Source organism: Xylaria bambusicola, assembly GCF_022495145.1.
Source record: "Xylaria bambusicola strain CBS 139988 unplaced genomic scaffold F5B22scaffold_1, whole genome shotgun sequence".
NCBI lineage: Eukaryota > Fungi > Ascomycota > Sordariomycetes > Xylariales > Xylariaceae > Xylaria > Xylaria bambusicola.
The window spans coordinates 348,028-365,985 of NW_025953554.1; the positions used below are offsets into that span (position 1 = coordinate 348,028).

General features: G+C 49.8%; 6 protein-coding genes across 6 annotated transcripts; 4 read left to right on the top strand and 2 right to left on the bottom strand.

The window, feature by feature from the left end:
- Positions 1-382: 382 nt before the first annotated feature.
- Positions 383-2,973, top strand: F5B22DRAFT_632392 (dihydrofolate reductase-like domain-containing protein; the record flags this gene model as incomplete). Its single annotated transcript, XM_047976690.1, has 6 exons — positions 383-562; positions 750-985; positions 1,122-1,501; positions 1,582-1,733; positions 2,234-2,395; positions 2,470-2,973. The coding sequence occupies 6 exons, from the start codon at positions 383-385 to the stop codon at positions 2,971-2,973; spliced, it is 1,614 nt and encodes a 537-aa protein (XP_047836193.1).
- Positions 2,974-2,977: 4 nt separating this feature from the next.
- F5B22DRAFT_582404 (uncharacterized protein) lies at positions 2,978-4,428 on the bottom strand. Its single transcript, XM_047973297.1, has 2 exons — positions 3,809-4,428; positions 2,978-3,722 (listed from the first exon to the last, which is right to left on the bottom strand). The coding sequence occupies exons 1-2, from the start codon at positions 4,158-4,160 to the stop codon at positions 3,187-3,189; spliced, it is 888 nt and encodes a 295-aa protein (XP_047836194.1). The 5' UTR covers positions 4,161-4,428; the 3' UTR covers positions 2,978-3,186.
- Positions 4,429-6,288, top strand: F5B22DRAFT_582406 (3-oxoacyl--synthase). Its single transcript, XM_047973298.1, has 3 exons — positions 4,429-4,996; positions 5,056-5,778; positions 5,842-6,288. Exons 1-3 carry the CDS (start codon positions 4,583-4,585, stop codon positions 6,001-6,003), a joined length of 1,299 nt encoding a protein of 432 aa, XP_047836195.1. The 5' UTR covers positions 4,429-4,582; the 3' UTR covers positions 6,004-6,288.
- An 801-nt stretch (positions 6,289-7,089) lies between these two features.
- F5B22DRAFT_652945 (OPT oligopeptide transporter protein-domain-containing protein) lies at positions 7,090-10,210 on the top strand (the record flags this gene model as incomplete). The annotated part of the gene is made up of 8 exons (XM_047979675.1): positions 7,090-7,807; positions 7,857-7,887; positions 7,995-8,303; positions 8,359-8,583; positions 8,634-8,829; positions 8,879-9,084; positions 9,145-9,171; positions 9,234-10,210. 8 exons carry the CDS (start codon positions 7,090-7,092, stop codon positions 9,934-9,936), a joined length of 2,415 nt encoding a protein of 804 aa, XP_047836196.1. The 3' UTR covers positions 9,937-10,210.
- Positions 10,211-10,791: 581 nt separating this feature from the next.
- F5B22DRAFT_640784 (uncharacterized protein) lies at positions 10,792-12,524 on the bottom strand (the record flags this gene model as incomplete). The annotated part of the gene is made up of 2 exons (XM_047977891.1): positions 10,792-12,206; positions 12,278-12,524. The coding sequence occupies 2 exons, from the start codon at positions 12,522-12,524 to the stop codon at positions 10,792-10,794; spliced, it is 1,662 nt and encodes a 553-aa protein (XP_047836197.1).
- Positions 12,525-13,836: 1,312 nt separating this feature from the next.
- F5B22DRAFT_4834 (uncharacterized protein) lies at positions 13,837-15,593 on the top strand. The gene is made up of 4 exons (XM_047972275.1): positions 13,837-13,933; positions 13,998-14,076; positions 14,152-15,213; positions 15,278-15,593. The coding sequence occupies exons 2-4, from the start codon at positions 14,007-14,009 to the stop codon at positions 15,487-15,489; spliced, it is 1,344 nt and encodes a 447-aa protein (XP_047836198.1). The 5' UTR covers positions 13,837-13,933; positions 13,998-14,006; the 3' UTR covers positions 15,490-15,593.
- The last annotated feature ends 2,365 nt before the right edge of the window (positions 15,594-17,958 follow it).

Consider the following 17,958-nt stretch of genomic DNA (forward strand, 5'->3'; position numbering starts at 1 on the left):
GCCATGTTACTACTCGCCATTTGTAATTGTGATTCGAGCCCAGAGGGCGCACGGGACGCGCAGGACGCATTATGATGCACGGTAAAGTATCGCGTGACATTTCCCGCAACTTCCATGCCCCCTATCCAATGAATTGCATCACCCCGCGCCGGCGCCGGCCTCCGCACACGGCGGGGTGCCCACGAGGGTAGCCACGACATCATCAATACGGTTGACGGGCCGGTATTTCCTAGCTGAATGCCGATGGATCGCTCTGGGAAGCGAAAGTCGCGACTCCTCATCACGACGAGAATGTGACTTGCTTCTTGAACCATTTTATATAATAGCTAACTCATAGTAAAGTACCACTCCTCTAACCCAAAAGACCTATTTGACTAGCACAATGGCATCGCCTCTGGCACCGCTCACAGAAGCTCAGAAAGAGCTCTTTCTCAAGAATGGCTACCTAAAACTCACCGACTGCTTCACGCGCGAACAGGCCGCTGAGGTCTGTGAAGGTGTGTGGACACGGCTCGGCATGTCGCCTACGGACAAGAGCACCTGGACAAAGGGGCGTACAAATGTATGTGATTCACCCGTAACATCCCATTCGTCGAGACTGTTTGACATCTACAGGGCACCAGAAGGAAACTCGGCGCCTCAAAATACTAGAAGTTATACTTGCGGTTTAGCTAGCTAGCCAGCACAAGTACAAGAGACAAAAGTAACAAATTCATGGAAAAGAACTCGCTGACCATGAAGCATCGCAGATGCCACCACACCGCACATTCGACGTCTCGGAATTCGCGCCAAAAGTGTGGTCCGCGATCTGCGAGCTCTGCGGCGGCGAGGAGCGCATAGAGCTGCCCAAGAGCAGGGAGTGGCGGGATTCGCTGATCGTGAACCTGGGGACAGCCGAAGGCGAAGGCAAGATGATTTCGCCGCGAGATCTCCCGCAATGGCATGTTGACGGGGATTTCTTCGTGCACTACCTCGATAGCCCTGAGTATGCTATCCTCGTAGCGATTTTCCGGCCGCTAGTGAAAGCCATATCTTGCACGTTGAAGCGACCATTGTCTATAAAAAAAAAACCTCTCAAGTTACCTTACCAAGGAAAAGTTACTGACTAGCAAAACCTACAGACAAGCCCTTCTCGTAATCCCTTTATTCACAGACATCGTGCCACGAGGCGGCGGCACCGTGATTTTCCCCAAGGGCATCGACATCGTCGCCAAATGGCTGCACGCGCACCCGGAGGGTATGTCGCCGTGGATGCAGCCGCGCGGCTCGGACACGTTTAAGACCGAGAAGTACCAATGGTATAAAGACCTGCTGAAAGACGTGCCCGAAGAGGATTTCATCGAAGCCACTGGCGACGTAGGCGATGTCTATCTCCTGCATCCGCTCATGATGCACGTCGCGAGCTCGAACCCGCTGCGCAATGTGCGGATCATCACGAATCCGCCTGTGTCGTTGAACGAGCCGCATTGTTTCGATAGGGCGGATGGGAATTATAGTCTAGGTATGTCAAGCTCTGATTACGATATATATATATATATATACGAGTTTGGCTGATCAATTCTCTCTTTTTTCTCTTTCCAGTGGAAAAGAAGACGATGCAGAGTGTTGGCGGCGAGGAGATGCTGAGAGGTTGGAAGATCACGGGGCCGAGGGAGGCTGTCGTCCCGGAGCGCGTCAGGATCTGGGAGAAGATGAAGCAGGAGGAGGCTAAGAGGATGGAGGAGGAGCAGAAGGTGGCTGTTGCTGCTGCTTGAATTTCAGTTAAAAGATAGTTGTGCAAGATAGTTGGAGGTAAGAAAGGGTATCATGAGGCAATCTAGATGTGTGTGTCACTTACGCGCTGACACTTTGCCTTGTCTTCGGGCCGGGATAGGGAGATTGACGTCTTAAATGTAGGCACTTGATAGTTATTTAGCATCAATTATCTAATTCCAAACAAGTAAATTTCTACGACTAATCTAGCATCATCCATTTCATAGAACGAATCTGTTGGCTATGGATTTCATTTTCATGTACGACGACGACACTCGGAAGCACGAAAATGAGTTGCAGCAGCCACTAAAACTCCAGCGTGTTAAAACAACGCCCTGAGCCAGCCACTTGAACCCCACCAAATATCTCGACCCTGTATCTCTACGAGAAACCCAACGTTTTTTTGAATATTCCACGTCGTTATAATCAATTGAAAACCCCCTTCATCATACAAATAGATCCTAAAGTTCTAGGAAAACAGATGTCCGTCAACACAACCACAATGGCCCCCCTCGAATTGACCCTCGTGGTGGCAGCGACCCGGAACATGGGCATAGGCCGCAACGGCACGCTCCCATGGACAGGTCTAAAGAAAGAAATGGCATACTTCGCGCGCGTAACCAAACGTCTACCCTCCGTTCTCGTAAGATGCGAATTCTCAATCTAAGCTCCCAAAAATCTATATAGGTTGGCGTCTAGGTCCTAATGCCTGTCCAGAACCAACCCAGCTCATCGCACGCCATGAACGCAGTGATAATGGGCCGCAAGACATGGGACAGCATACCGCCCAAATTCCGACCTCTCAAAGGCCGTCTGAACATCGTCATCAGCCGCTCTCACGTGGACCCGCCAGCCTCGGACATCGATCCCGAGACCGAAGCCGTGAAGGTCGGCTCGCTGGAGCAAGCTACAGAGTACCTCCAATCCGCCGCCGCGCAGCCAGGCAAAGTCTTCGTAATAGGCGGTGCACAGATCTACGCTTCCGCACTGCAGCTCCCGGAGGCGAAGAGGGTGTTGCTCACACGTGTCACGACGGACTTTGAGTGCGATACGTTCTTCCCGTTGCAGCTTTCCGAGGAGGAAGATAATTCTAGGGGCCAGCGGTGGGTTAGGAAGTCCAAGGATGAGCTGGACTCGTGGACGGGGGAGACGGTGCCTGAGGGTGTACAGGAGGAGAATGAGATACAGTACGAGTTCCAGATGTGGGAGAGAGTTGAATAATGCGTTTTTTTTTTAAATCTTAATTTCTACAATTGTTGTAATTGGCATAGTTATTGTATACATACTTAGGGGGGATATCTCCATGACGCCCGTGTCTATCTTTTGAGTGAGCCATCTGACGTCCCGAACCTTGGCTTCTAACCCACCCTGTCCTTCCTCATAATAGTCATACATAACATCTTAGCTTTTGTTTTTTTCCTTGCATTTATCGATTTAGTTTGCCTTTCCAGCCGGCGTGGTAGTAAACGAGGCCAATTGATCCGCAAGCTGCCTCGTGGGATTATCAACGACAGCATACTCATTCTTCGCAGGCCATCGGAGCGCACTTCCAGCGCGCGTGAACAAGGCCTCGTCGGGCATCTGATCCAGCATCTTCAGACAAAGCCGCATCCAGCTAACAGTAGCCGCGAGATCGCGCACGTTGACGTCCTCGCGGGCCTTGAAGACGTTCCGCCAGACGGCGGACGCCAGCACGGCGTCGCCCTTGGCGACGCCCTCGTCGTAAGCCGCTACGATACCCCGCCACTGCGTGAATAGATCCTTGAGGTAGCGGCCCCGCAGCGCTCGGGACGATATCCCGTGGCTCAGATCCATCCGCTCTTCGGCGTCGAAGAAGAAGTGGTCGACGAGCTGTGCCTGCCATGACTTTGCGGCGTCGCGGTTCAGGTTCCGTAGGCGCGCGAACACGAGGTACATGTGTAGCATGGTTACCTGGGACCAGGTGCTGAATGTTGGCGGGAGTTTGAATTCTATGATGTGTGCCGATGCTCGTTAGCTGATTTGCGCTCATATGATCATAACACACTGTCGCAAAACAACGGATGAAGGGACGTACCGTCATGCCACATTCCCTTGCCCTCGCCTATGTCCTCGCCCTCCTCGGTCTTGGGTATTGTCCCTGCCCTAACGGCTATGGGGTCGATTTTATACGGCGCTGCCTTGGCGCATGCGTCGTAGATCTCCTTGGTCGCTGCGACCACTCTGTACGGTTCGCTAGACCGCTGAATGCTGTTGCGTATGGTGTCCAAGATGCCAGATCTAGGCGGGGTGCATCGGAAGCCTCGTCTCTGTTCGCGTGCGGCGGCGACTCGGAGCTGGGCAGCAACAGCGGCACCGCTGTACAACTCGGGGGTGTTGGCTTGTCTAGCGACCAGCAGAAGCTGTCGCTTGCAGCTTCGACACGCCATTGCTACCTGTGTGTGCGCTCAGTGGTCAGAGACCTATCTGGCAACATAAGCATTGGGTGGCGTGTTCTTCTGTCTTATGGGAGGTGCACACCTCGATTGAAGATTGGTTCACGTCATTGAGCGACGATGCGCGAGTCACCAGAGCTTAGGTAGGTTAGGTAGGGAAAAAAATGAATGTCACTTTTTGCGGGTCACCGGAACAGCTACTGGGATACAGGGAAGTTCCAACCCATGCTCCAAAAAGCTTGGCAGATTTTGGAGCTCATCCCCGTCAATACTCTAGCAAGTAATCATTATTCTACGTGTAATTGTGTTTTTCGAGGCAGTTAATTCTATCTAATGATAGCAACGAGCCTTTCCTTTTGAAAATAGAAACAACTTGAATGAGACTATAGCCCAGACTCGGCTATGGATGGCAAAGAATGCGCAGAGTCGTTGTCACAGGTCTGGGCGCCGTCACACCTCTCGGCGTCGGTGTTCGACGCACATGGAATAGGCTCGTAGCCGGCCATTCAGGCATCGTCAGCGTTGCCGACTTTGAACCACAGAAGCGATGGCGTGAAATCACGAGTACCGTCGCTGGTATCGTTCCCAAGACCACTGGCGCGAGTGAAGTGGATGGGCTGTGGCGAGCCGATGAGTGGCTCTCTGCCTCCGATCAGCGACGCATGTCGACATTTTCTCAATATGCTATGGCCGCTGCCGAGATGGCTCTCGAAGACGCAGCATGGATGCCTGAGGGAAAAGGCGACTTGCAGGATACGGGAGTATGCTTAGGAAGCGGTATTGGCAACCTGGAAGAGCTCTATAGGACTAGTATCGCGTTCGATAATGGCGTAAGGTTCATATATAGTCTCCGATGAGGATCACTAATCTTACTAACACACTACACTAGGGTTACAAGAAGGTATCGCCATTGTTCGTGCCTCAGATCCTCATCAATCTTGCTGCTGGGCACATCTCCATGAAATACGGCTTTCAAGGCCCAAATCACGCGGCCACTACCGCCTGCACAACCGGTGCGCATTCAATTGGCGATGCATCTCGTTTCATCGCATACGGAGACGCAGACGTGATGGTCGCTGGCGGCTCCGAGTCCTGCATCCACCCTTTAACATTCGCTGGATTCGGGAGGTCACGATCACTATCCACGGCCTTCAACAGCGACCCCTCCTCGAGCTGTCGTCCATTTGACCGGCAAAGGAATGGATTCGTAGTTTCCGAGGGCGCGGCAGTGGTGGTGCTGGAGGAATTAGAGCACGCGAAGGCGCGCGGTGCTCACATACACGCCGAGCTCAGGGGCTATGGATGCAGCGGTGATGCTCACCACATGACGGCCCCGCGGGAGGACGGGTCCGGCGCTTTCCTCGCCATGAAGCGGGCTTTGAAGCACGCGGGGATCAAACCCCACCAGGTCGACTACATCAACGCGCATGCGACGGGTACGGCTATCGGCGATGCTGCAGAGGCACTTGCGATTCGCTCCATCATGCTCGGCGAGGAAGGGTATCGGAAGGACAGCCAAGTCAATGTGAGCAGCACCAAGGGCTCTATAGGTCATCTTCTCGGCGCGGCTGGCGCCATTGAAGCAGTATTTTCTATCCTCGCCATTACTGAAGTGAGTTGTTTTCATGGATACCTGTGTCGTACTGACTGAGACGAGATAACTGACGCTTGGTAGAATACACTTCCGCCCACACTGAATCTGCACGACCCCGACATCGAGCCGAAGTTCAACCTCGTCCCTCTCCAAGCGCAGGAGAAGACTGTCGATGTGGCTGTATCGAATAGCTTCGGGTTTGGGGGAACTAATGCTACCTTGGTCTTCTCAAAGTACCCGTAAAGAGTACATAGGTATGAACGTTTCGCCTGTATTGTATCATATAACGCTGTATATTATATAGCAAGCGTCCCTGTCCAGAAACGACAGGCTCAAGATCCCCTCATCTCAGCACCATCATAATAACAACGCCCAACTCAAAAAATGGACCTATGGTAATGAATCACTTGCACTCTCTTGTTTACAGGTATCATGGTGTATATATGTGGAATTTGTGCCTTTTCTTACAAGTTTCACATACATAGTAGTTAACGTAGAACTAAGTACAACGCTGTATTATCGCTCACGCGTGAGCCGTAAACTGCATTTTTGGTGATATACCCGAAATAGTTAAGGCTAGATCTGCATAACTACCTAAGTAGGTAAGTAATACTTCATACCACCTAGGTATGCAGCTTGGGCGGCTGTTCCCCACATTTAATGCGCTGATACGCAACGCAAAGCACCCCTAGATCTGACCCCTGCTCACAGCCCCAGACAGCCACGTTGTACCACACGTCCCTCAGCTGAAACTGCTTACATGGTCGAGATATACAGGCCTCTGTCTGTCTTACGAAGTCTTTCATACTCAGCCTCAAACTGAAAACGCTTCTTTTAATCAGTGCTTCATAAGATCATCAATATTGATTAATCTGGAAACCCTACGTATGAAGCCTCGCATTGTCTTATACGGAAACGTGTGATAGGGCTACATATGTCTTTGTGAAGCAGAGTAATCGGTAAGTTCCGTACCGAAACGGATGGATTAGAAGAGGCGACATTTCAACTTAGAGGGCCGGACATCTGTGCTGACCTTGCGCACGCAGACGCGCGAAGGAAACGCGCCTATAAGTCCAATTCACATCAGACACCTAATCTGAGGACTTTTGCCTTTGATTTTAATACTGTCCCTGTGAGACGACAAGTACTGGCGCTGAGATCTTCGGACCACGTTTCAGAAGTCAAGCTATACAAAGCGCCACGATCTCAGGCTATTGAGTCCGCGCATATATGAATTGTACCTCGACTGAGCGGTAAATTGGACTGCGAGCTGAGGTGAACACCTCAATCCTCAATCGAGGACACTTGAGGTCCGGAGTTCCGGGGATAATGGCCGAGGATGGCAGGCGAGCGCGAGGGGAAGAAAAAGCCATACAGAATGGTGACCATAATGAAAGCCATGAACTCTCCGACTGGGTACGGCCAGACGTCCCAAGTACCGCTGAAGATAAGGAGGGTGAAGAACATGAACGTCTACTCGACCCCAATTTTCCCGATGATGATGACGATATAGAACTAGATCCTCTTGAATTAGGAAGAGCTGCTTCATTCGACAGCGAAGTCGCCGCCAAATCGAACGAGGAAGATTCTCCCTATGAAGAAGTACGAGCCGCTGTACGCAACTTCGACGAAGATTTACCATGCAGCACTATTCGAGCATGGACTATCGGGCTAACTCTGACCTTCGTCGGCGCGGGGCTCAACACTTTGTTCTCGCTTCGAGCCCCGTCCATCGGGATTGGCCCTCTCATCGCTCAACTTCTTGCCTGGGTCATGGGGCGAGTGTGGGAGCGGATGGTCCCTGAAAAGCAGATCACTCTTTTTGGAGTTTCGTGCGATCTGAATCCGGGACCGTTCAACATCAAGGAACACTCGATTATTGTGGTCATGGCCAGTGTGTCTTTCTCAGTCGCATATGCCACAGATGTCATATTGGCGCAATTGGTTTTCTATAAACAGAATTTCGGCATCGTCTTTCAATTGCTTATCGTCATTTCGACCCAATCCCTCGGGTATGGGATTGCAGGCATCATGAGGAAGTTTCTTGGTGAGTCTATACTCGAGATTGAGAATGGCTGATGACTGACAGCATGCAGTATATCCTGCCTCTATGATATGGCCCAATACGTAAGTATACTTGACAATTTTCTCACGAGAAGCTAAATATGTTATGCCTTACTCATCTCACTCCATATCCTTAGTTCAATGACCTAGTGCTAACTATCACACTCCAGATTGGCTGCCATCGCGCTAATGAATGCAATGTACGAAACCCATCAGGTCAAGGATCCAACAATCATCGGAGGAAACATGTCTCGATACAGGTGGTTTGGTCTTATCACCATAGCATCTTGCGTCTATTACTTCATCCCCGGGTTCTTTGCTCAATTCTTAAGCGTCACCGCCGTCGCAACATGGGTAGCACCGCAGAACCCCATCATCAACCAGCTATTCGGCGGCACGACTGGGCTATCACTTATTCCCATCACCTTTGACTGGACCCAGGTAGCAGGTTACATAGGATCCCCGTTGATTGTTCCATGGTGAGAACGAGTACTATCGTTTATCTTTGGCAGATCGCTTACTAGCATTCCCTAGGCACGGAATAGCAAACACTCTGATCGGCGTTGTTCTGTTCTTCGTCATGTTCACTTCATTCCTTCACTATACCGGTGCTTGGTACTCTCAATTCCTACCCATGAGCGACGCTTCAACATATGATAACACAGGCGCTATATACAATGTTACGCGCGTCTTGACGCCGGAACTCACTTTGGATGAAGGCGCTTACAAAGCCTACTCCCCATTATTTATCAGGCTCGTGTCCCCACGCTCTACGGATGTGAAAATACCACAGCTGACTGAAAATACAGTACTACATTTGCTTTATCTTATGGGCTTTCCTTCGCCGCCATAACTGCGCTCGTTACACATACCTTCCTACACTATAGCGGTACTATATGGGCCCAGTATCAGAATAGCACGCACGAAAAACCGGATATTCATATGAAGCTGATGCGCAAATACAAGGAGGCGCCCCAGTGGTGGTACACTGCTCTCTTTCTCATAGTAAGTGCTCCTCGTCCCGAGTTTCTAAAGTACCGCTTATCATCTCTAGGTCCTAGCGCTGAGTCTCATTGCCGTGCTCTTCTATCCCACTAATCTGAAGTGGTGGGCTTTCCTACTTGCGGTGACGATCGCATTCGTATTCGCCCTTCCCATCGGGATCATAGAAGCTATTACAAGCCAAGAGATCGGCCTGAATGTTTTGACAGAGTTTGTCTACGGCTATATCCAGCCTGGAAGACCACTAGCGTTAATGCTGTGAGTGCCCCCTTTTCAGCTACAGTAAATCCTCATTGATGCTAACGCTATCTTCCGCAGTTTTAAAACATACGGCTTCATAACAATGTGTGTCATCCATCCCGCTCTCCTCACCCATCATCCTATTAACCCAACCTTTCCCCTTCTAGGTCCCAAGCCCTCAGCTTCGTCGCAGACCTCAAATTCGGACACTACATGAAGATCCCGCCGCGCACAATGTTCATGGCGCAAGTCGTCGCAACAACGATATCCTGCTTCATCCAAGTCGCGGTCCTGAACTACGCGCTGGACACCATCGACGGCGTCTGCGAGACCACGCAGCCCCAGCGCTTCACATGTCCCGGCGGGCGCGTGTTCTTCTCGGCCTCGGTGATATGGGGCCTCATCGGGCCCGCGCGCGTCTTCTCCCCGGGCCAGATATACTCGGGTCTGCTCGCCTTCTTCGCCATCGGCGCCGCGACGCCCGTGGCCATCTACTTCTACGCGAAGCGCTATCCGCGATCGCCCGCGAAATACCTGATGGCGCCCCTGATCTTCGGCGGCGCGGGCTCGATGCCGCCCGCCACGCCGCTGAATTACCTGTCGTGGGGCATCGTCGGCTACGTCTTTCAATTCGCGATCAAGAAGCGCCATTTCAGGTGGTGGAGCAGGCTTAACTACCTCACCTCCGCGGGCCTCGATCTCGGCCTCGCGATCGGCACCATCGTCATCTTCCTTGCTTTCACGCTGAACGATGTAGACCCGCCGCAGTGGTGGGGGAACACGGTCGTCACGAGTACGTTGGATTATCAGGGGAAGGCTATACAGGTCGTGTTACCGCCTGGCGAGACGTTTGGGCCTAAGGTTTGGTAGGCGTTGACTTTTGCTTTAGAGGATAGAATGTATTATAGGGAATTGTATAGAGGTTCTTGGAATAAGAAAGGTGGAAATACCTATGATGATGCCGCTTACTTGTGTAGCACCTTATTTATGTGTCTCTCTAGCGCCCTGAGATATATCTTGGTATGAGTGTATTTGTAGAGACTCTTCTAAAGGTCTCTATTTCAAATTCTGATTGATAAGAACGACATGGAGACAATGACTAAAGATATAGAAGTACGGCCCGAATCATTCAACTGTCTATTTCAACGTAACATGCGTTTTCATCCAGGTCACTGAACGTCCAGGAGTTTCACTCCTCTCGTAGATAAAGATGATGGATAACTCGGAATTCCAGCAGCCTGTCCAATTTATAAATCACGGCAAATACAGCAAATCAGGCATGGTAGTCGTTTGTAAATAAGTAGGTAGTCCAAACGATCGAAGTAAATTAAGTAGGTACTAAAATACTCAAAGCGACGCAACTTCTTCTCACCTTGTTCTACTCATACATATAGCCAAGGTCAAAAGAATCCTATTCGCACTTAACACCCGAGTTCCCTCCATAACGCCTGATGACCCGCGCACAATCTAGGAATGAATCCCAAGCGAAGGGATGCCGACCGACGGCAACCGGTCCCGGAAAGCCCACAGCGATACCCCTGCGCCGACGACGATCAAGGCGCCACCTGTCCTAGAGACTCTGGGAAAGTGCAGACTGCTCTCGAGTCAACCCCCGCGCGTTAGAATACGTAGGTTAAGTTTAAAGATGATAAAGTTTTCGCGTGATGAAAAGGGGGAGTTGAAGAAATAGGGAGACGCTAATGAGATATATAGCAAATGAGCTTCTTACACCTGGTTATGGTTCCGGCTACAGAGCCAGCAGAAGAGATTTCTGATCCAGTCGACGAACACCGTGCGGAACAAGGTGTGGATCCAGGAGTCACTCCCTTTGTCGTGGATAGAGTGCGCCGACGAGGGTGAGTATGGCCGCTCATCGTTAGTTGGATCTTTCAGATCTGGCTGGTTAATCTGCTCACTAGACTTTGATCTACTTGAGACGCTGCTGCTTGAAATATCTTCAGTCGGGGTAGCGCTTTCTGCGATAACTTCGTCGATGATAGTAGGGCTGGGCTCAAGCCTTGCCTTATCATCCGTTGTTATAGCGTCGTTCGTTTCACTGTTTGGATTACGAGATGCCGCTGTGTTCATAACAACTCCCTCGTCACTGTCCAGCGAGAGGAGAGGGGGCATGCTTTTCTCGATAGGGCCGATATACTGGACTGGAGTAGACTCGTCTCGAGACTCTATCTCGAAAGGGACCTCCTCTCCTTCTGCAATTGATTGTAGAGAGTGTCGAGACGCATTGCCCACAAACGGTGGAGTTATAGCTTCTGTCTGTTCATCTGCAGTGTCTACGTCATCATCGGTGCCAAACGAGTCCCGCATAGGGGAAGAGCTGCTCGCGACAGATGATTTCCTCGTGATGACCGGTGACAGGGTGACTTTATCTACCACTGTCGGATCTGAGTCCACGGTGGCTGACACACGCCGCATTGTAGCCATGATAGATTCGCGGTCGGAGGGGAAATGCTCTAGCCGAGGGTCATCGAAATCCATATCCAAATCGTCAATGCTTTGTGGAGTGAATTCCATTGCGTCACATTGTAGCTGGGGCTCTGACTGTGGCTCTCCCTGACTAGGTTGAGAAGCAAAGCATTCATGGCTAAACATGGGATATGTATCGTCGCTATCAGTCTCAGTCTCGCCTTCATCTAGTTGGGACGCAGAATCAGCTACTTCGGCAGCAATACTAGCGACTGCTTTATCTTGAACAAGCTGAGAAATGGAGTCACTTGTTTCGGCGACAGTGCTAGAAATTTCTTCGCCCTCATCCAGGTGAGAAGCGGAGTCAGCAACTTCGGCTGCAGTACTCGCCATTTCTTCGTCTTCATCGAGCTGAGAACCCGAATCAGCGACTTCGGGGGTAGTGTGAGTAACTTCATTGATTGGAGTAGAAGATAGATGTAGTAGCTGGTCCTTGTTGAGGTCTTCGTTGAGAGAATTCAGGTCGGTAATATCCGTTTCCGTATCTTGGGTATTAGGAACAACTCCGGCTTTTTCGGTTGTTGAGGTATTGTTGAGGTCGGCAGCCGTGCTCTCAGGCTTAGGGATGTGTGTTTCTTGTAGCCGTGTTATCTCTTGAGCTGCCCTAATATTCGGAGAGTATAACAAGCTGTTGATATTGCCTTGCTCATCCGTGGCTGCAGCAGAGAGCGTGTAAATGTCAATATGAGCAGCACCTTCGAAAATGTTCAATTCAGAGGAATCTCACCTGTATCAGCATCCGGATCCAAAGCCCACCAATCACCAGATGCATGTCGGAATTTGTATTGGATCTCCGAACACTCATCTACCATAACCTCTTTAGTGTAGATGTAGTCTCCATGTTGGTCTATGGACGCAGTCATCTCCTGAGGTTCCCACGGTGGATTTGTGAACGATCCGGCGACGAAAAGTGGAGGATGAACGCCTTTTCGATGAAAGGTAAATGTAACGGGAACTTTGTGGCGAGAAGACATGTCCGTAGGAGGTTGATAGGGCATTTGAATTCAAAAGGTCTAAGGTGACGCCTGCTGCTATGCTGAGCAAAGGCCCAGAGCTATCTGGCGATGAAATGACGACGATTTCTGAAGTATAGGAATAAGGTAGGAAATTGAGACTTGGTACGAGGTCAACCCTCAAGACTCTATTGAGGTCAGCGGCCTCGTGACCATAATAGAGAGGATGATTGGCTGGTGCTCCGCGAGGGGTTTCACAGATTTTGGCAGCGAAATTGGAAGCCAAAGATGGATATCCTATGCAACCTCCAACTAGCTGGGAGTTGAATAAAGCTACGAGGCAGGCACCGCTGCTAAACTACATGTAACATACGTTCGGCGGGTAAAGAGAGAGGAACAAAGAGCCATAATTCATTGTGCGCCAGCTGAGAGGTACCTGGGGCAAGCACATTCGTAAGCGTTCATTGACTCAGAGAGCACTGGTAAGCGTCATGCTGGGCTTGGAGAGGAAAGCGGCGAGCAGATTGACTCTTGAGGATGAAGGATCAGATGGAGGGGTAGGGTAGCCTAGAGGAGCTTGGAAACTATAGCAGACCGGGTCAAACTCTCCTATCCATCCATCCCCTCACATCTTGCTCTACTGAGGTTAGTGGTTCGGGTTGTTAGCATCATCAGATAGCCGCGAGTCCTTGAATGCCAGGGATATCCTGGGTAAGGGGCAAAAACTCGTCCTACGGCCAGCCAGCAGTGGTGTGTGTGGGATCACCATTTAGATAGCAGTAGAGCCAGAGGGGCGCCGTTGATATCTTATGCCAGGAGCGACTCTTTCTCTATCTTGTTACCCAGGTAGAATTAGACGATGACTAAGTATGATGTGAACTGTACGCAAATAAGCTTCTAGTAGCTAAATGTGTCGACAGTCCCAGGGCAGTCACTTTACCACAACACAAAGACAACACTATTAGTGAATACATAGTAATAAGGACCGTTTGCACTCCTAGCCGGGCATGGCACCCTCGCATCGCTTGGTTCTAATAATAGACAGAATTTATGCGAGTGTACATACAGATATATGGTTGATCCATGGCTTAGGATAGATCAACGTCCTTCCAATAGCCTCATGTAAATAGGTTCGGGATGAAAGTGATGATGACATTGACAGGGTTTCTCCATGCCTGCCCAGCACCTGCCATAATTGCATAAAAGATGGATAGCTAGGTCCACCTGCAGCGGGACCCACCATAGCTCGCGCCACATGTCACTAGCCACACATCAAAGAGCAGCCCAAGTTAGGTAAGTAATTGAAATTGGCAGGGACACAGCAACACCACGAACTACATACACTTACCTACCTGGGCTATCACATGCCGGAAACATACGCCAGCCATAAAAAATATCTCGTGGTCTGAGACCATCCTCAAGTCAACAACGTCAGTTACGTCATTTTGTGCTTTGGTTTGTCTGCTGTGTCAATCCCTTATCTTCTTCATACAGATCAACATAATGTCTGTACCACCACAGCTCATTCGCGTGAAGCGCAAGGCCACTGAAGAGGCCCCTGTTTCGTATCTACGTAAGCCGTCATGAGAATGAATATAGATCTATAGCCTCAATTTATGGGCTCCAGCTAATCCAAGCTTGCTTTTAGGTGTTCAGGAAACCAAGAGACACAGGAGTAATGTCTTTGTTTACCAGCGCCAAAATGAGGAAGCCACTTTTGCCGAAAACATTCCTGCCCAGATTCAGAAGCCCATCATCCACACCTCGCCCCAGAGCCGCCGAACCCCAGCATTCCAAAGCACCGCGAGACAAAATATCCCTCCTAACAAACATGTTTCTGGTGCCAAGAACACGACCATTGACAATAGTAATGGAGTACAATCGGCCAACGCCCCTACAAACACCAACACACTCGGCACCGCCTCCGTCCCTGCCTCTACGTCCGAACCCCGACGGTTTCACATGTCGCGCAAGGATATGTTGTTAGCTGCATCTCCTCACCCAGGTCGCCCCCATGGAGGCATTTCCAAGAAAAGGGCTGCGCCCGCCATGTTCGTCGAGCGAAAGATAAAACGCGTTGCCTCGAGCACTCTTGAAAAGCTTCATGCCGCCAACAATGACTTGGCCGCTGAACCCCTGCCCCCCAACGCCTCTACGGCTGAAACTATGCAATTGGATCAGCCTGAACCTAGGAAGTTCAAGAAACCCGGCGTTGCGAAGCTGGCAGCCAAGGATAATAGAGCAAAGGATAGACCAGAGCTACCTAAATCTATGACGGATCGTTGGAATGTCGACATGCAGCAGCTAACCGCTGATATGGAAGCGTACGCAATGCAGCAAATAGGCCTTAACCTCCAGAGGGCTGAGGATGAAAGACGCGAGCAAGAAAGGGCAAGGAACAGCACTCCATCCAAGCTCAAATTCAAGCCTAAGCCTCCTGCGAAGCGCTATGCAGAACGTCATCCCGGAGAGGCCACACAACCAACCGATAGAGAAATGATGGATGTTGATGTTGGACACAGTGATAGCGACGACAGCGACTACATCATCGAGACCTACGTTCGTGTTCCAGCCAGCAGCATGGGAGACCACGTACCACCACAGAGTGTGGGACTCTTGGTGTTTGATGAGGAGCCCGATATAGAGTTCTTCTACGGAGAAGACGACGAGAGCGAAGATGAATGGGCTGAAGATGAAGAAGACGAAAACGGTATGGCCTTGCATATCTAATTGACTTACCTTGGGCACAGTGCGACCTTACTAACAGCTTCTAGCTGAAAACTACTATACGGCAGACTACCCCGACGAAGAGGTGGCCTCAGATGACGAGTTCGACAAGAACCCTTACTCATTCCGGACTGGCAATGCTTCAGATTTAGAGGAATATGATATAGATCATAGCGATGATGAGCCTGACGGGGAGAACACTAAGAGCCAGTTCAGGACGTATATAGGGCGAAATGGGCTTCGGAGTAGACATCTATGAAAGCTACTAGACCCTGAAGTACCTCCCTAATCAGCGTGTGAATCACGATCAGACGCACGTGTCAATCTCGGATATCGAAATGGATCTACATTACGCTACTAAACCCTTCTATACATAATTCCAAATATCTTTATCGAAAGAGCCGTTGATTTCCCCATGGGCTCATAGGGTGACACGGACGGAGAGGACGAGGCAAGGGAAACCTGTCATGTCGGCTCTAAAGCATGGTACTTTGTCACAGCACAGAAGCAAACGTGTTAGGCCCAGAATGGTGGGAGTTCAAGGACCCCCCAGGGTGTCGCCAAAAGGGACGCATGAAGTCAGTTGGTCGGCGGACTGCAGCTTCGAGACGCTCTACAGCCAACAGCACGCTCATATCTTATAATCTATTATGACAGCGCCGCCTCAGCAAACCTTATTGGCTTGGGGTTTCCCTTGTCTTTATTCTCATTGGCTGTGTAACGGGGATCTGGGCATTATTCCGCAGCAACAAACCCCCGCAGGAAATCCGCTCCCTTCCCTAAATAGCGGGTTGATCTGTGATGCAGAAAAACTCGAAGGCCTGCATTTACATACCTGGCACGCATGTCAGATGAGGGCGTGTGCATGTGCGTGTACCTATTGTTATCGAAAGAAAGAAAGAAAGGGGGAGAAAAAAGTACCGTCCCTGCAAGCCACCTCCATCGTTTGTGCAACTGTTACATCCAGGCCACTGGTATTGTTGGTCACTTGACCTACGTAGGTATATGCATTGTCACCACCACACTCCTACCTAATACCTGCATCTCAATCTTTGTTATACGTTGTCTGCCGCTGTTGGCCAAGGCTCGGTCGCATATGCAGAGCAAAAAATACCAACAGGCGATAAAGAGAAGAAAAAAGACAAGACAACCCCATAGCACAAGCTTCCTTTTCTCTCCAATTCTTCGCTTCCACAGCCCTATCTACCCAAGCATTCGGGAACCACCGGGCTATATCCTTGCGCAACTGGGGTGCTTGTGCCACTCACTCATCGCATCCCCTCCGGCCCCTACTTAATAATCTTATCATGATTGGTAGGTAGAAGCTCATTTCAAGGGAAGATAAGAACAACGCGTGTGTGACCTATCATATATTATAGCGTTGTAGCATGGAGGCATTTTTCCCTCGGTGACGCTCGGTGAGATTCTGGCTGCCGGAGAAAGTGGAATGAAATGCGGAGTTGAACAAACTCACTACCAACACCCTCTCGGGGGCTATTTCGGCGTTTTCCCACCAGATATATCAGAGAAGCGATATAGATGCAGTGAATGTTACCATACGGAAGATATGATGGCATAAATATATCTATATATTTCCAAAAATGAATTAATCAATCAAGCGATTCGAGTCCACTGAGCCGAACCCGTCTCGCTTCACAAAATACCACCCCAAATCGTCCGAAACAAAGGACGGACGTACAAACTTCGCGAACCCCCTTTTTGTGTTCCCGTAGCACCAACCAGTTGTCCTCATTCCCTTATCTCCGAGTCTCGTTAGCTTGTCCGAGTTTGTTTTGTAAAAAAGTTCGCGTGATCTCATTCTTTTCTCATTCCAAATAATCTAAATCAATCAATCAATCACTCAGTTAATCCCGTTCATTCATTTCGATGTTCCCCGCACCAGCCAGCACCTTGACGACACTCCCGCTTAGCCCAACCCAACCCAATCAAACCATCGCATTGCGCGAATTTTATCTATAATATGAGGAACCAATTTTGAGTAAGTAGAGTGGGATTCTTCTCTTCAAGGTCCGTGTATTCGGTCATGATACCACGTTGATGAAAGTAAAAGACAAGGAAAATATGAAATTCATGATATGATTTGAGAAAGAGAGGTGTAGAAATATACATCTGGAAATGATAAGCAATAAAAGTGATTCCTTGTCTGAGAACGCCGCCAATAGCAACCCTTTTTCGAAGTTTCGACATCTTGATCTGATTTGTTTCGTTTTTCATGGCATACAACTCAGCTTGCACGTGGGTCTGAAATATTTGAAACAGAAGAGTGAAAAGAAGAAGTGAATGAGGGGAAAAGGAAGAAAAAAAGGCGTCAAGTAGTACATGTTTGCTCGTGCCGTCATCCCATAGTCCTGTTTCATATTTTCGAAATCTTGGTTTCGAAAAAGTAGTCGGTTCAGTTTGTAGGACCTTCTCGTGTCCCCCGAGGAAAGATAGCAAAGTGTTTCATTGAAAGCATAAAGCAGCATCGACACTGCAGGTAGGGAAATAGAAGGAGATGAAACCCCTTCAACATTGGAGTAATAGCTGAATAGCAGCTCAGCAACATATGACAGCTTGTTCGTAACACAGTGAATGTGCGAACATAAACGTAATGGCGACAGTCGAAGACGATCATGAAATGTAAACAGGAAAATAAAAACAAACCACAATCGAGCAGTGAGTAGATATAGAAGCAGACAGGCAGGCAGATATGATAGGCAAGCCTGTC

Coding starts and splice junctions, on each gene's coding strand:
- F5B22DRAFT_4834 (XM_047972275.1), top strand. CDS start 14,007: ATGTCTGTACCACCACAGCTCATTCGCGTGAAGCGCAAGGCCACTGAA. Junction 14,077..14,151: donor GGCCCCTGTTTCGTATCTAC/GTAAGCCGTCAT, acceptor GCTTGCTTTTAG/GTGTTCAGGAAACCAAGAGA. Junction 15,214..15,277: donor AGATGAAGAAGACGAAAACG/GTATGGCCTTGC, acceptor AACAGCTTCTAG/CTGAAAACTACTATACGGCA.
- F5B22DRAFT_582404 (XM_047973297.1), bottom strand. CDS start 4,160: ATGGCGTGTCGAAGCTGCAAGCGACAGCTTCTGCTGGTCGCTAGACAA. Junction 3,723..3,808: donor CAAGGGAATGTGGCATGACG/GTACGTCCCTTC, acceptor CACACATCATAG/AATTCAAACTCCCGCCAACA.
- F5B22DRAFT_582406 (XM_047973298.1), top strand. CDS start 4,583: ATGCGCAGAGTCGTTGTCACAGGTCTGGGCGCCGTCACACCTCTCGGC. Junction 4,997..5,055: donor GTATCGCGTTCGATAATGGC/GTAAGGTTCATA, acceptor ACACTACACTAG/GGTTACAAGAAGGTATCGCC. Junction 5,779..5,841: donor CTATCCTCGCCATTACTGAA/GTGAGTTGTTTT, acceptor GACGCTTGGTAG/AATACACTTCCGCCCACACT.